At 49.6% G+C, this 14417-nt stretch overlaps 1 protein-coding gene across 32 annotated transcripts in view; it reads left to right on the top strand.

The window, feature by feature from the left end:
- Positions 1–14417, top strand: part of DCTN1 (dynactin subunit 1) — an 86432-nt gene that overhangs the window by 2959 nt on the left and 69056 nt on the right. For 22 of the 32 annotated variants that reach the window (XM_074587070.1, XM_074587077.1, XM_074587074.1 and 19 more), the window contains exon 2: positions 4269–4418. Coding sequence is in view for 10 of the 32 variants with exons in the window: in XM_074587063.1 (XP_074443164.1) it covers positions 11445–11477 (33 nt within the window). In the remaining 22 variants the exon portion in view is untranslated. Of the gene's footprint in view, positions 1–4268; positions 4419–11178; positions 11478–14417 lie in introns of those variants that run through there. The other 10 variants (XM_074587057.1, XM_074587060.1, XM_074587059.1 and 7 more) reach the window with 2 other exon arrangements.

Here is a 14417-nt window from a genome sequence, read left to right on the forward strand (position 1 = left end):
GGCTCTGCCAGATAAGAGCCTCTACAGATTCTAAGCCTCTGGATAAATAAAATCTTTCTTTGTGGCTTTGCTGACAATACAGTGTTTCAGTAAATCACGGCTGGTTTCACAGACAGGATAAGCTCCTGCAAGTGAAACCTCTCTGCCCATGGACTCATTGCATCCTGCAGTATTGCAGAGATGAGCTCAAAACTCAGCATGGTGCTTTTTGTTTTTCATTTTTGTTGACAAAAACTCCCGGTCCGTTCCTCTTCGGCACAAGAGGTTCCCTGAGCATGCCTGGTGGAGCTCTCTGACATTAGCCATTGACTTCACCAGGAAGGGCTGGTCTTTAAATAGGATGTGGGTGTTATGTTTCGGTTTTTTTAAGATCCTGACAAGGTCTTGCTGCGTGACCTTGGACCAGTTTCTTCTTTTCCTTTTCTTTCTCCCTCAGTTCCCAAACAAGAAGATGAGACAGTGACTGTGACCTACTTCACAGGCGCTCAGGAGGGTGTCTTGCTAAATTAAATGCAAGGCACTTTTAAGTTCCTTCAAAATGCTTGAGAGGGGGCAATGAGCAATTTTTATTTGTTTATTTTTAATAGAAGGGAGGCTTCAGGAGCTACAGCATTGGGAGCTGAGGCTTTTCTTTGGGTGGTTGTGTTGTACTAATGCGCCATAACGCATGTATGCTCATAATGGCATATGGCACGCCTAAGGCACGCTTGGGAGACCTTATCGCTCTCTACAACTACTTGAAAGGAGGTTGTAGCGAGGTGGGGGGTCAGTCTCTTCTCCCAAGTAACAGGTGATAGGACAAGAGGAAATGTCCTCAAGTTGCGCCAGGGGAGGTTTAGGCTGGATATTAGGAAAAATTATTAGGTTAAATAAGCATTGGAACAGGCTGCCCTGGGAAATGGCTGAGGCACCATCCCTGGAAGTATTTAAAAGCCGGGTAGACATAGTGCTTAGAGATATGATTTGGTGATGGTTTTTGTCAGGGTTAGGCTGATGGCCGGACTAGATGATCTGAAAGGTCCTTTCCAACCTAGGTGATTCTATGATTCTATAAAGCCTCAAATCCCAAGGGGGACTTGTGGAAGCTGAATTGTGGGGGAGTTTTGCACCCGTTCCTAAAGAGTTTGCAAGTCTGTCTTGTTTGTTTGAAAAATACCTAAAGAATGTAAGACAGTAAGGAAGAAAATGGACTGTAAACATGCAGGGACTGTTTTAGCTAGGCATGCAGCTCTTCAGCTACATCTTCCCCTTGGCACAATGAGGAGTGTTCTTCTACTGGGTTTTTCATTGATTATTTTTTATGGCTTGTAAAATGACTCCCAGCCCCAGATAACGCAACCACAGACTGGTGAGAGGTGGCGTCGTGCCTTGCTGCAGGTGCCCTCAGTTACCTGCCCCCTGAGGGAAAGGGGGCGTGCTGGCCAGGAATTCCGTAACGAGTGCAGAAGTTTGTTAAGGATGATAATTGCTCAGAAAAGAAAGCAAAGGCAGTTGTATAAATGCTGAAATGCACCAGCTGCTTTTCCAGCAGTTGATCAAAGTCTCGCAAGGAGTAAACAGTTTTGATTGTTCTAAATCTTGGAGCAATAAAGCAGATCACGCATATATTTAAATCGGCTTTTCTTGGTATAATTAAACCCAGTGAAGGCTAAAAGACATAGACACGCTGATGGCTGGGACTCGATGGCCATGGAAGGGTGCTCAGCTGTGAAATAATGGATGAATACTTTTGATGGAGATGAGCTAAAATCGACTGACCTCCTCCTGCTACCAGGGAGCCGGGGCTGGTCCGCAGCATCCTTTGCTTTTCGGTCCGTTGCCGTGGTTACCATCTCCCGGCAGCACTGCTGGCTGTATCGATTGCGATCCCGTGAGTTTCGGCTTTAGCTAAAAAGAAGATCATTACATTTATGGTAGAGGGAACACCAACTGGAGCCTGCCGCCGCGTCCTTCAGCGGTGGCTGCCTGGTGCGGCTGCGGCGCGGCTGCGGCTGAAGCTGTGCAGTGGTGCAGCTGTGCAGGGCGCAGGCTCGCAGCGCCCGCCCTCCGGGTCCTAGTGCCTTGGATCGATTCTCCCTCAGAAATTAGGGTGGGTGCCCTGCGGCGAGCATGGGGTTGGGCTGGGTCGACAGCTGCGTCCCCCTCTTCCAGCAGCCTGGATACAGCCAGTAGCCCCACCTGTTCGGTAGCATTGCAGGAGACACCCAGTTCTGACAGTTTGTTTTTTAAATAGGCAAGGAGTCCTGAAAAAATCTTCTCTCGGTGCTTGGGTGTCAGCGTGGCCTTCAGTGGGCAAGCTACTGTCATGTCCCAGGTGCTGTGCCAAGCGCTGGGGTGCGGGGACATAAGGCTTGGGTGTTTTCTGCTTTCTCTTCAAAGGTGTTGCTCACCCCTGCAAGCCCTGTCTCTTATCATCAGGCAGTGTCGGTTCAAACGCCTTGGTTTATGTTGTTTACAAGCGACACAGGCTAAAATGCTTAATTTTAGGCGGTGAATGCCTCTAATACCTGGAGTACCGTATCCAGTTCTGGGCTCCCTGGCTCAAGAGGGACAGGGAACTGCTGGAAAGGGTGCAGCAGAGAGCTACCAAGATGATGAGGGGACTCGAACACCTCTCTTATGAAGAAAGGCTGAGCGATTTGGGTCTCTTCAGTCTGGAAAAAAGGCGACAGAGGGGGGACCTTATCAACACTTATAAATACTTAAAGGGTGGGTGTCAGGAGGATGGGGCCAGGCTCTTTTCAGTGGTGCCCGGCGACAGGACAAGAGGTAATGGGCACAAACTTGAACATAGGAAGTTCCACTTAAGCATGAGGAGGAACTTCTTTCCTTTGAGGGTGGCAGAGCACTGGAACAGGCTGCCCAGAGAGGTGGTGGAGTCTCTGTCTCTGGAGACATTCAAAACTTGCCTGGATGCGTTCCTGTGCAACCTGCTGTAGGTGACCCTGCTCTGGCCGGGGGGTTGGACTAGATGATCTCCAGAGGTCCCTTCCAACCCTATGATTCTATGAATAGAGGGAGGGTCAAGTGCCTGCATTACTGTGGTTTGCAGCAGCCCAAGCTGCAGACAAGAACGTTCCTGTGCCATAGGTGTACGGGGACAGGACGAGCAATACTCTGTGTTCCAAAAAGATCACAGTCTAAATATAAAATAGGACACGCTGGGATAAAGACGCATGGAAAGCACAAAGAATTTGTGGGGCTGCACTGGTTGGTGTGGTGGGCCTCAGTCTCACTGTAACAGCACGGTATCTGTCGTTCATTACTGGATGTCATTGCAAAGGAGAACTTCAATTAAGGTTTTTAATGGCTCAGCAGATTTTTCTCTATGTTATTGGCCTCATATAGGTGGCTCTTGGGAGACAGAAATAAGATTGTGCTCCTGCTAGCAGTGGCAGGACAGGAGCTGGAGCTGAGTTTTGCCTCTAGCTCTTGCACCAGCTACGGGGCTAAAATTGGCCTTTCGTATACTGCCCGTCGTGCTGAACAGTGTTGAGTTTCATCACCGAGACGAAACTTCAAAGATGAAGGGGCTTGTGCAGGTGGAACTGAGCAGATAGAGTTCTCCTTGCAATCTTTCCGCTTCTCAGGAAAGAACAGAAAAGCACCCAGGCTGACTTTCAGGTCACCTGGGGGGAGTATGCATAGCTTAGAGTTTAATTAAAAAAAGTCCTAAACTGAGCAGTCCCACTCTGGATTTATATTGCCACACTAAAGGCAGAACCCTGAAGTGCCGTCTTTAGAAATTCTTTTCTGAACACAAGTTTGTTGGAAAACTAAGCTGATTATAAATCAAAAAGCAGCTTTGCTGAAGCAATTTCATGGGGAGATGTGTGTGTATATATAAAATATATACATATTTTGCTCTTCCAATGAGGTGGAATTTCGCTCTTCCTAAATAAATAGTGGGGAGTTTTTAAGCTTCCTGCTCAGTTTGCTTAAACTGAATAAGCTCTTAGTGTTCGAGTTACTCAGAGTGTGGGCTGTTTCTTATCCCAGTTTTCAGCAAAAAGTCTGAATGTTCTAACCTGACTATTCTTTGGCCATTTTACGATAGTTTGTCTCTAGTGACGTGTGTTGCATTGAGAGTTTGAGCAGCTGCCAATCATTGTGGGTCCTAACAAAGCTATGGCTGTGAACAGCATGCAGGATGGCACCTGGATGGCGTGCATGATGTGTCCCTGGGATGGCAGGGTGGTGCGACACCGGTATGTTACCCATAAAGTGTTATGTGTGGAGACTTATAACGTTTGCTACCTTTTTTGCAGGTGAATGAAGATTGCCCCAAACTTGGGCAAGAACGATCTTGATGTGTGAATTATGCCCCAAGCTGATCTAGTTCGGTCTCCCATGCGAATACACCTCTCCTGAGATCATCTCAATTGGATTTGTGAACAAACACACAGGCAGCTTTTACGGTACGTGTTATTGCCTAGTAAATGCCTCGATGCCTGAGAAGGGGCTGGGATGCAAGCGCTGAGGAGTGAGTGCCCTGGCGTTATTGCTGACTGCGCTGGCCCCTTCCCTGGTGTCCCAGCCCCTGCTCAGCGCACTGCCTTTGCCTGCCCTTGCTCTTGAGACTTTTTCTTTTCATCACCAAGACGTGCTAGAACTGTCCCTGCTTGGGGCACACAGTGCCCTTTTATGACAAGACATTTTCTTGTCGGTACTCTAAAAGGTACAGTTGGGTCCGGAGGCAGGTAATCTGCTTGCCAAGTAGGTGATGTGGCTTGGGAATAAACTATGCCAGGGATCCATCAGAGGCTTGGGGTTTATTGTGTGTAGTTGTGAGACAAAACTGGGCGGGAGCTGCCTTGAGCACAGCTGGGGATCAGGCAGTAAGAGGTGAGACCGTAGCCTTTATTAAGGTTGCGGTTTCCTATGAATTGCTAAACTAAATTTATTAAAGGATGTTTAAACAGTAAATTTATTTCAAAGTTTTAACATGAATCAGAAAATTGGGTGTGCTTTTGTGGAAAAGGGGATGTTGTAGTTTCTGGTAGCTGCGGCAGCCTCTGTAAGTGCCAGAAAGATTTATTCATTGTAGTTATTTTGTTTGGTTGAAACAGCAGTTCGTACAGAAATTACAGTGTCTGAGTTTTGGGAGGAAAAAAATAAATAGTTTTCCTCTCTATAGAGCAGGCTTTGGGCTGAAATCTACTGGTTCTACAGGGGCTTTAGCAGCCAACAGCCAGCTTCATCTTACGGGTACTTTTGTTTGCACTGATTGCCTAAGACTGTTTCGAAGTGTTTTAATTACAGAAAGCTTTACACATCCTCATGTAACGCAGTTTCAGTTAACTAATAAAACTACTGTGTAAACTTGGCTTCTTGTCTTTCTGTAAAGTTTTAATTTTCATCCAAAGATCATGTAGTAAATGGGAAGTGAAAACAGAAAATGGTGCGTGGTGCTACGTAACTTTGTTACGTTAAGAAATGGTATCTCCTTGAAGTGTTGATATTGTATCCTCCTGGTTGGCAAAACAGTGATTTTAATGTTTCAGCCTACATCTGTTTGCAAACTCATTTTCAAAGACTCTTGCTTTTTTGTTTGTACTTATTTCAGTATGGGTTTAGGAAATAATGCAAAGGGTTGGAGTTGGTACGTTTCATGTCCTCCTTGTGGTCTGGGGCTGTAAAGACCCTCCAGCGCTGCAGCCAAGCAGCCTCCACGCATCCCCCACCTGCTGACCACAGCGCTACGGCTGTGGGGGTGGGAGGAGGAGGATGGGTAGGCACTGTGCCTTTTGGCAGACAACAGACCTGCTGATAGAGTTGGGAAAAGCCAGGGCTCTGGGCTCGGAGATGTGTCCTCCATCGTCGTGTGGGTATGGGAAGCTGGGATGCCGGAACGGGAGGGAGTGCAGAGCTCTCGAGTGCTGTGGGGACAGTGGTCCCCAGCTAGGCTGGGCTCCTGGCAAGCCTGCTCCGGCAGCGTGCTTTGGCTCCAGTGTGGCGCTTCCAGTGGCAGTGGCTGCTCCCCTGGGGCTCAGGGCGCTTATCAGGGCCCCCCACGCTCTGGGTGCTGGGCTCCAGCTCTTTCAGGCACTGCTGTTGGGATCCCTTTCCTCTGCCTTGCTCTTGGAGGGAACGAGTGTTTCTTGCTGCTGTTGCAGCTTTTCCCTGGCTGCCGCCTGGCCAGTGGCTTGGGGGATGCTGAAGTTTGGCATCTCTCGAGGGCAGGTGTCTTCAGGGGGCAGAAGTGCTCCATCAGCACGCGGTGCAGGTGGCTCTGCCCTCATTCTTGACCTATTTCAGCAGCTGTAGGGTTTCTGCGTTCCGTGGGAAGCTTTCATTCAGTGGGATGCTCTGGTGGAGCATCACTGGCAGTCACTACTGTCTGCCGTAGCTCCAGTCCTTCTGCGTATTTTAACAGGCTCTTTGGAAAATGAAGGCAGGCTCCAGCCTTGGCATTGTAGTCACAAGGGGAGAGTGTGCTTTGATTGCTGTGAGCCTGCCCATGCTACAGCAAGTACCTTGAACATTCTCTAATATTTTAATTTAGCTTTCAGTGACCTGAAATTGAGGCTTCTTCCCCTTTCTTTGTTGGCAGCTTTTGTATAGACTGCAGAGGCTTAAAATTGCCAATAACTTACTGTCCTTCTTGGGGTTAATCGTAGGCTTGTTTTAAATTAAAAAATTTTTGAGTTTTGCATAACTGTTTTTAGCTTTCCAGTGAAACTGTAACGAGTCCCTAGTTGGATATTAGAACCTCAGTATGTGTTCTTCCCGGAAATATCTTCATTGCCAACTCCTTCATGTTGCTTCATTCACCCAGGTTTGATTTCCATCACTGCTGCGTTTGTGGGGAAATTGGGCAATTTGATGTAAGTTCATTCATTGATGCTGGCCATGGGAGCTCGGGGCGGGTTTGCGGTGCCCCACCGCCTGCTGCTTGGTTGTCAGTCATTAGAGTGCCGGCTGCTGAGCTGTTTGGTAGAGTGGGCTCCGTGGGGGTGCTTCAGGGGGAAAAATGGTGTGTACGTGTTGGGGGAAAAAGTCCCTTGTGCTTCAGGTTTAATGTGGAAAACTAGGATTGGGAAAGAAGGAGAAATTAGCTGTGCAGCCTTTGTAGTTTTCTTTTTAAATGGAAAAAAAACACTCTTCCAGCTACAGCTGGTCTCGCTGTGAGGAAGGCCTTCCTGATATTGACTAGTATTTTGCTTGTTTCTGACTATATCCTGTTATTCCAAGGGCTCTGCGGGAAGAACGGCGGTAAGTTCCCGTCCCGTGAGAGGGGAAAGTGTCCCATGTCACCCGTTCCCAGGCTGCTGCAGCACCGTTCACCCTTCCGCGCTTTCTAAACTCCCTGTGAAATTCTGTGGCCGTTTCCCAGTTTCCTTTGTACTTGCAGGAAGGGTTTCTTTAACTTGATTCCCCTGCTTGTCGTTCCAGCCTCTCCTTCGAGTGTAAACAGCCCTGTCGCTCTGCTGGGGTTAACGCCCGTCAGATATTTGTGCAAGATGGCCATGCCCTCTCGTTAGCCAAGGGCTGTGTCCACAGTTCTCATACGTCTCATGCTGCAGCTGGCTGTTCCTCTGGCTCTGCTCCAGCCTCCGCGGCCCAGAGGTCACACAGGAAAACACGAAAAAAAACTTTGGTATTTAGAATCCAGATTTCCTGAGTCTGTTCCGCGCCTTGATCACAAGAACCTTTTTCCTCTGGTATTAAACTAAATGTGTGAAAGCAGCCGGAATCAGTGCTTCCCGCGGGCCTCCTCCCATCCCCAAACACCATTAACGGGTTTCTCTTGATACCGGGGGCACAGCTCCAAGTCACCCTGTGATTGTCTGATCCCACGTGCCTGCTGAGCCCTGAGGTGGGCAGCCCCCATGGTGGGCAGCCCGTGCCTTGCATGAGCACAGTTGTTCCCACGTGCCCCAGCAGCCCTGCCAGCTTCCCTCCTGCCCATCCAGGAGTTTCCTGTCCCTGTGGCCCTGGCTGGGCAGGAGGGACAGTTCGCCGTGGGACAACTTGTTGGAAGACCTCTTGAGCTTCTTTGCTGCTGTTGCTCTGGGGCAGGCAAGTGGCAACCTCTGTTCCTGAGCCAGGGCTGAAGCCAAGCTGTGCGTGGGGCTCTGCGGTCAGGTGTGTGCCAGACTTCCAGTCTCCTGGAAACTTGGAAGTGCACTGCTGCATGTCCCGGTATGAGGGAAGTGCTCCGGGCTTGCCTGGTTCTGCAGAGATGCAGCCTGTGGATAGCTCACTCATTGGTAAAATTCACTGGACCTTTGCTAAAAAAGGGAAAAAAAAAACCCAAAAAAAACCCAAACCCCCAAAAAAACCAAAAAACTCCCCACAATAAATTGAGCAGAGGTAGTTTGTGCTGGAGATGAGCACGGCGCAGTGTCTGTTCTGGGTCAGTCAAAAGTCCATCTTGGCCAGGAGCCCGTCTTAATAGTGGCCGGTAGTGGCTGCAGAGAAGAAAAATATTAGAAAAAGGCAAAATATGGTGGTTTCCTCCAATGTAACCTCTCAGATTCTGGCAGTGAGTTGCTGGAGACATCCAAAGCCGGAAGTGATACTTCCGTCTGTAGTTAAATGCACTTGATGGATTTTCTAAAAGGGAAAAATTTGTGTTTTGTATTTGTTAGAGAGGAACCAGAAGATCCCTGTCTTGTGAGCCTGAGCAGAGCAGGGAGCCCTAACGCGTGCACGCTCCTTGTAGAGGAATGAGGGAAAGTTTGACAGAAGGCGTGTTTTTAGTCTGGGGATTTCTTTGTCCCGCAACTGTTGGATTTGTCTGCAATGTGAAGGGGAGACACCCCCCCACACACACACACTTCATGCTCAAAACCAACCTTCATGGCCGGGGGGCTGCTGCAGTGATGCCTCCTGCCCCTCCTTTTTGTTTATGGATCAGTGCAGGGGGAAGTACCGTGATCCCCCTCCCAAAGTGGTCAGCTTTGTTCATACGACGGTGGGTAGAGAAAGACAGAGTGACCAGATCCGGGACAAACTGCCTGTTTCTGATCAGCCAACACATCTCCCTCTGGTATTTCCAGCCCTCTCTGGTGTTGCTTTGCATTCCTCTCTTCTAGTGAATTGCTCTTCTAGTTAATCCTTCTCCAGACTGGAGGTTTTTCTGAAGAGCTTTGGGAACCTTCACCTGACCGGTTGCACAGGTGCAAAATATATTTATAATGCGTGGGAAGGCTGAGAGAGGCTGGAAATCGGGTTCCTCCTGCTGCACTGGCTCAGCCGCACGGGCGCAGGGCTAGCTGAGGTGATGCTTGTCTCGCTTTTCCACAATTTCATTGTGTTTGACTGGTTTTGCTCATGTTTGACAAGGGTTTTGTTCAAGTGATACAGGTTTTGGCATCTAATATCCTTGATCTCTCTGAGAGCTGACGGGAATGGGAAGATACTCGTGCCTTTTTGTAACTCTCGGGAATTTTGGGGTTGGATTTCTGTATGTGCAACCGTTTCCTTTAAAACAGCATAGAGAAGGGGAAAAATGACTTCAGCTGAGACATTCACGTCTCTGCAGAAGGCTGCTTAGGAAGTGACGGACAGGTTTTAACTTTCCCTTTGTGCTGGCTGCCCAGAGTAAGGCGGAGTAGGTTTGTTGACTGCAGTGTGCTTACCTGATGGATAATTCAACCTGTGCTTTGCATGAGAAACGTAATTGTGCTTCGACAAAACCCCTGTAGCTTTTCACAGTGGTCTGGTGGAGCTCCTGGAGCAGCGGCAGGGTTTTCTTGCCTGGTGGGTGCAGTTATTTGTCTGTTTGCTCACCGTGGGCAGTTTGTAGCTCTGGTGATCAGCCAGCGTCCGGGACTTGCTCTGGTTGAGTTCTTGGTTGTTTCTGTGATAAAGGCCTAGTTTTTAGCTAAGTTTTTTTTTTTTTTTTAATGTTCGTCCCCATCATACGTCTTTAAAGTTTGTTCCTTTCAAAGCAATTGCTGTAGCCTTGAAGGGCCGCCTAGTTCATTCTGTGAGATGTCTGGTCTTGCTCTATCTGAACGTGCCATCCCTTGTTCAGTGCCGTGCTTGGCTTTTTTGTTGTATGTCTGTGGTTTTCAAACTTTTCTGCCTGACTTACAGTTCCTAAAGCAAAATTTTAGCACAGGTACGGGCATTAAGACAGCTGATGAGAAACTCTCATTTCTTGTTTACCTTTCATAGAATACTTAGGAGTCATCTGCAGCTGGGATAAAAGTATTGGTCTCATTCATTAATACAAGTATTTTGATAAATTTGGCCCCATATTGACCCATCAAGAACTTCCTGAACTGGTTCCTCTTCCCCTTTTTAAAAACTACGTGATGACATTGGTTTTTCCCTTCAGATAGTTCATTGCCTTCATTATGGTCACTGCAATCCGGTGCTAAAATAGGATGTAAACAATTATAAAAATTCATGGTGTGACGCCTGTTTTGGAGATGGCCCTGTGTGTTGGTGTCCTGGTGCGGGACAGCTGAGCGCAGGGTCCCGGGCTGCTGGTGGGTGCTGGTGTCTCGCAGCCAGGGAGGAAGCCGCAGCAGGAGGCGGCTGGGCACGGTGGCTTGCCAAAGCCCCTGCGTTGTTAGACCTGCTTGCCATTTCACAGGCAGCAATTAACGCCGCAGACAGCTCTGAGAAGAGGGGCTTGATGACTTTAATTAGACATCTATTCAGATCAACCAGGGAAAGAACAATTATTGATTTTTTTTTTTTTTTTTAAATGCCCCACGATTAACTGTTTGGTCTCCGTGCCTCCCGTCTGCCTGTGCCGCGGTTGTGTGCACACCTTTACCCCGCGGTGCCATACGTGGCCGCGGGGGCATTGGGGAGAGAAGGTGCACGGCGGCCTTGTTTCTCCTCAGACTTTGCCATGGAGGGATGTGGTGCCAGAGGCGATGGGGAAAAGCAAGGCATGGCTGATGGGGACAAACCTTGGCGCCATGCGAGGGGGACGGGAGAGAGCGCGGGAGGCATGCCGAGCGCTGCTATGGTTGGCAGTCCAGGGGCATCTCGGTTGGCTTCTGGCGGGAGGACATGAGGGTGGTGGCCCCTGCCCGGCACCCAGCAGTGGGTGCTGCCGGCACAGCAGGACGAGCAGGAGGAGGTTTTGCCTTCCTTGTTGCCCCAGTGAGCGGTGGCCGTGCCGGGGCCTTACGGTGGCTGAGCCGAGGCCGGTTGCCTTTCCTCCTGCGGCTCCATGAGGAGCCGGGTAGCGTTAGGACCCAGCGAGCTGGCAGCGCCGGTGACAAGTCTGGAGCAGCACTAGCGCAGAGTAGTCTCCATCAGCCGGGCTGGATTTTTGTATATCCCTGTATTAAAGAATCCTCTGCCGGAAAAGGGCTTTTTTTCCCCTTTCTGTGTGACCCAGAGGAACGTCGCCGGGGGGGACAACAGGGATGGTTAGATCGGCTGAAAAGTGAAAAACCTGCTGGCCATGAACTGAGACCGTTATCTGAAAATAATAAATCTTCAAAATAAAGAGAAAAGCCAGCGGCAGCATGGCCCAGAGCAAGAGACACACATACAGCCGGGTAAGTTGGGGGGAGGGAAACTTATTTACAAACTCCTGGCTATGCTGTTAGATAATATTGTAATGTATCTTAATGCTATCTGTTGCAATGAAAAATATATCTATTTTTATACTGAAATCTAGATTGTGTTTCCTCTGTTTTCACATTTCTGGAATTTGATATCTTCATCACCGACAATGTCTGTTATGATATACGGTGGGTGGATAAATAGTCTGAATTATATTAGCGGACGTGTCCTTTTGATGTAAGTTAGTCTGTCTTTGCTGTTAATTATCACTGATAATGCAATGAGGTGTCAGCTGAGCCTCCGGTGATGACAGAATCTTTCTAGGGCTTTGCAGCACCAAGATTCAGGGTTGTTTTCCTTTCTGCATGGTGTTTTTTCCTTCCTCTTTGCTTATTTTCCAGGTTGCATGGTGAGATACTGAGCTTCCGAGTGCCTGAAAATCATTTCCAGGTTTTACCATATTGCAGTTAACCCTGGCCTGTGCGGTGGGCAGCAGAACCGGAGCCAGGCACCGGCCCTACAGCAAAGGCCTTTCTTTGGGAGTTTCTTTCTTTGTCATTTTGTTCTTCCTCGCCAGCATGGTGACATTGTGTCCCAGACACTCGCTGTTTTGGGGACCGGGCAGTGCGTTTTCGGCATCTCTGTCACTTGGTGTGCTTGCCAACTTGGCAGAGTGCTTTATAACTCCGGGGCTGGTTGCAGGGGTGGGAGGGCTGTGCTTCGGCAGAGCGGGGGAGGACAGACCCCTTCCCACCTCCCCGCTTACGCCCCAATCCATGTCCAGCCCGGGGGCTGCCCGAAAAAAACCCTATGCAGGAGCGTGACCTGCGACTGCTTTGCCTGCCTGGGCAAGGGCGTTTTGTGAGAGCACCGAGCCCAGAGCCGCCCGTCACCAGTGGGGCGTACGTGTGTGATTTGGTCTCTGGCCGAAATGATTTGCTTGCGTAGTCACAGGCTGCTGAACGGAGCAGCTGCCATTCAGAAAAAAGGCTCAGGGCTGCCGGCGATAACGTGCGGCTGGAAAAGTTGCTTTACCCACCCTGTGCAGGGTCAAAGTATGTTTCCGTGTGGGGATGCGACTGCGGAGCCCTCCCCTGGGCTGGGAAATGATGTCTGTGGGTGTACCGAGGCAGACTGCTCTAGCTTCCAGGACTCTGTGTTTGCTAAATGTTGCTGTTTTCAGTGGGTAAGAGTGGGGCGAAGGAGGTGAAATTTCAAACTGAGCCTTGAGAGTTCTGTTCTGATAACTGCATTGCATTTCGGTCAGGCAGGATGGCAGCTGTATCTCATGGATGCGAGCAGGCTTATCTGCGTTTTACTCAAATTGCATTTTGAAATCGGTACCGCGGGGACCGAAGCTGTGCCAGCCCTTCTGGCTGGGCTGGACTGGACTGGACTGACTGGCTGTCCTGGCGGTGTCCATACGAGGGTTTTAGGGACGTGTGGTCACACATCAGTGCCGTGGCCGATGTTGTTGCAGTTGGAAACCTCCAAACTGTCCACATTTGACTTCTTGCTTCCCAGCGTTGAGCAGGATGAATCCAGTGCCACAGCGGTGTTTGCACAGTGGGGGCTTCATCCTGGTGATGCCTTGCTGGCTCATCTGCAAGTCTGACAGCAGCAGACCCGCGCTGCTCCGGCTTCTGCTGGGTGAGATGGCAGCTACCCCCACCGTGTCACCGGCTGACGGGTCTGCTCTTAATCCTGGGGTAATCCCCTCCTTTCAATAGGGATGGTATGGCAGCACCACACACTATCTATTCGGTAATAACTAAGCAGAAACTAGAGTTATTTCCAAGTCTTTCCTTATTCCAGCCATGTTGGGTCACGTCTTGAATTTGAGGCTAAGAGCATTTTAACCCAGAGTCGTGAATCTCATCATGGGAGCTTTTCAGCGCTGGTTGCTGTGTTCAGGGTTCGCCTGAAACTTTTGATCTGTACTTTGAATGACAGTTTGAGGTTCAATTAGTCATATCTGCACGGAGGGAGGCGTCTCTGTGTGCCGGCGTAATGATGTGAGTCTGGCTTCTGGAAGGAATACAATAAATATTCCTTGGGTTATCCACTATAATGGAGCGAAACGCTGAAACCGTCATGCTCAGATGAAACACAGTAGTGACCCAAATCATGCTCAAATCACAAGTCAAGTCACTTGGAATTGCATCCATTTTTCAGTGACTGATAACCACCGTCTTCAAATAACTGAGTAAATGGTCTGGAAATGTGTGTAATAGTTTGAATGGGGGTAGAAAAGGGAAAACGTAGTGCCAGGTAGGCAGCTGCGCAGATGGAGCAGGTGGGCAGTCAAAGTGCAGCCTGTGTGGCTCACTCCACCTGGAGGAGGTTTCTTCTCCAGGCCTGTCCCTGTCTGCCTGGTGAGCAGGAGGAGCAGCTCCTCCTGGGGTGTGTGTGACCTGCTCCTCCTGGGATGGTGGCTTACTCCGAGCCACCTGTGTAGGGACTGTTCTGACGGAGACCGGTCTGGTGGCGCGTGGGTAGTGACAGCCGCTCCGGTGGGTCAGCGTTCCTGGTTGCTTCTCTGGCTGCCTGATCCCCACCGCCTCCCCTGTCCCCCTTCTCGGGGCTCCCAACTTGGCCATCGGTACTCTGTGCTGTAGGTTTGGGAGAGTGGGGGGAAGGAATGCCGCCTCCGCTATCAGAGTACACTAATTTCTCATTTAATGTAATTTAGCAGCTTATTCACCCTTTAGATCACCGCTGCATGGGAGTGATGATTGAGCTGTTACGAATTGTCCACACTGATGCTTACACAGATCTCCTGAGGGCTCCTGCCTGATTCACTCTGTCGGCGGGTGAGTGGCCCCAGGGAGTGACTCTGGCCTTGTGCACATACCCCTTCTCCCCACCCATGGTCTATGGGAGCTTCCTACAGTTCTCTGCTCCTCCATCCTCTTTACTCACTGTCAGTGTAT

This window comes from Larus michahellis, chromosome 5 (assembly GCF_964199755.1).
Source record: "Larus michahellis chromosome 5, bLarMic1.1, whole genome shotgun sequence".
NCBI lineage: Eukaryota > Metazoa > Chordata > Aves > Charadriiformes > Laridae > Larus > Larus michahellis.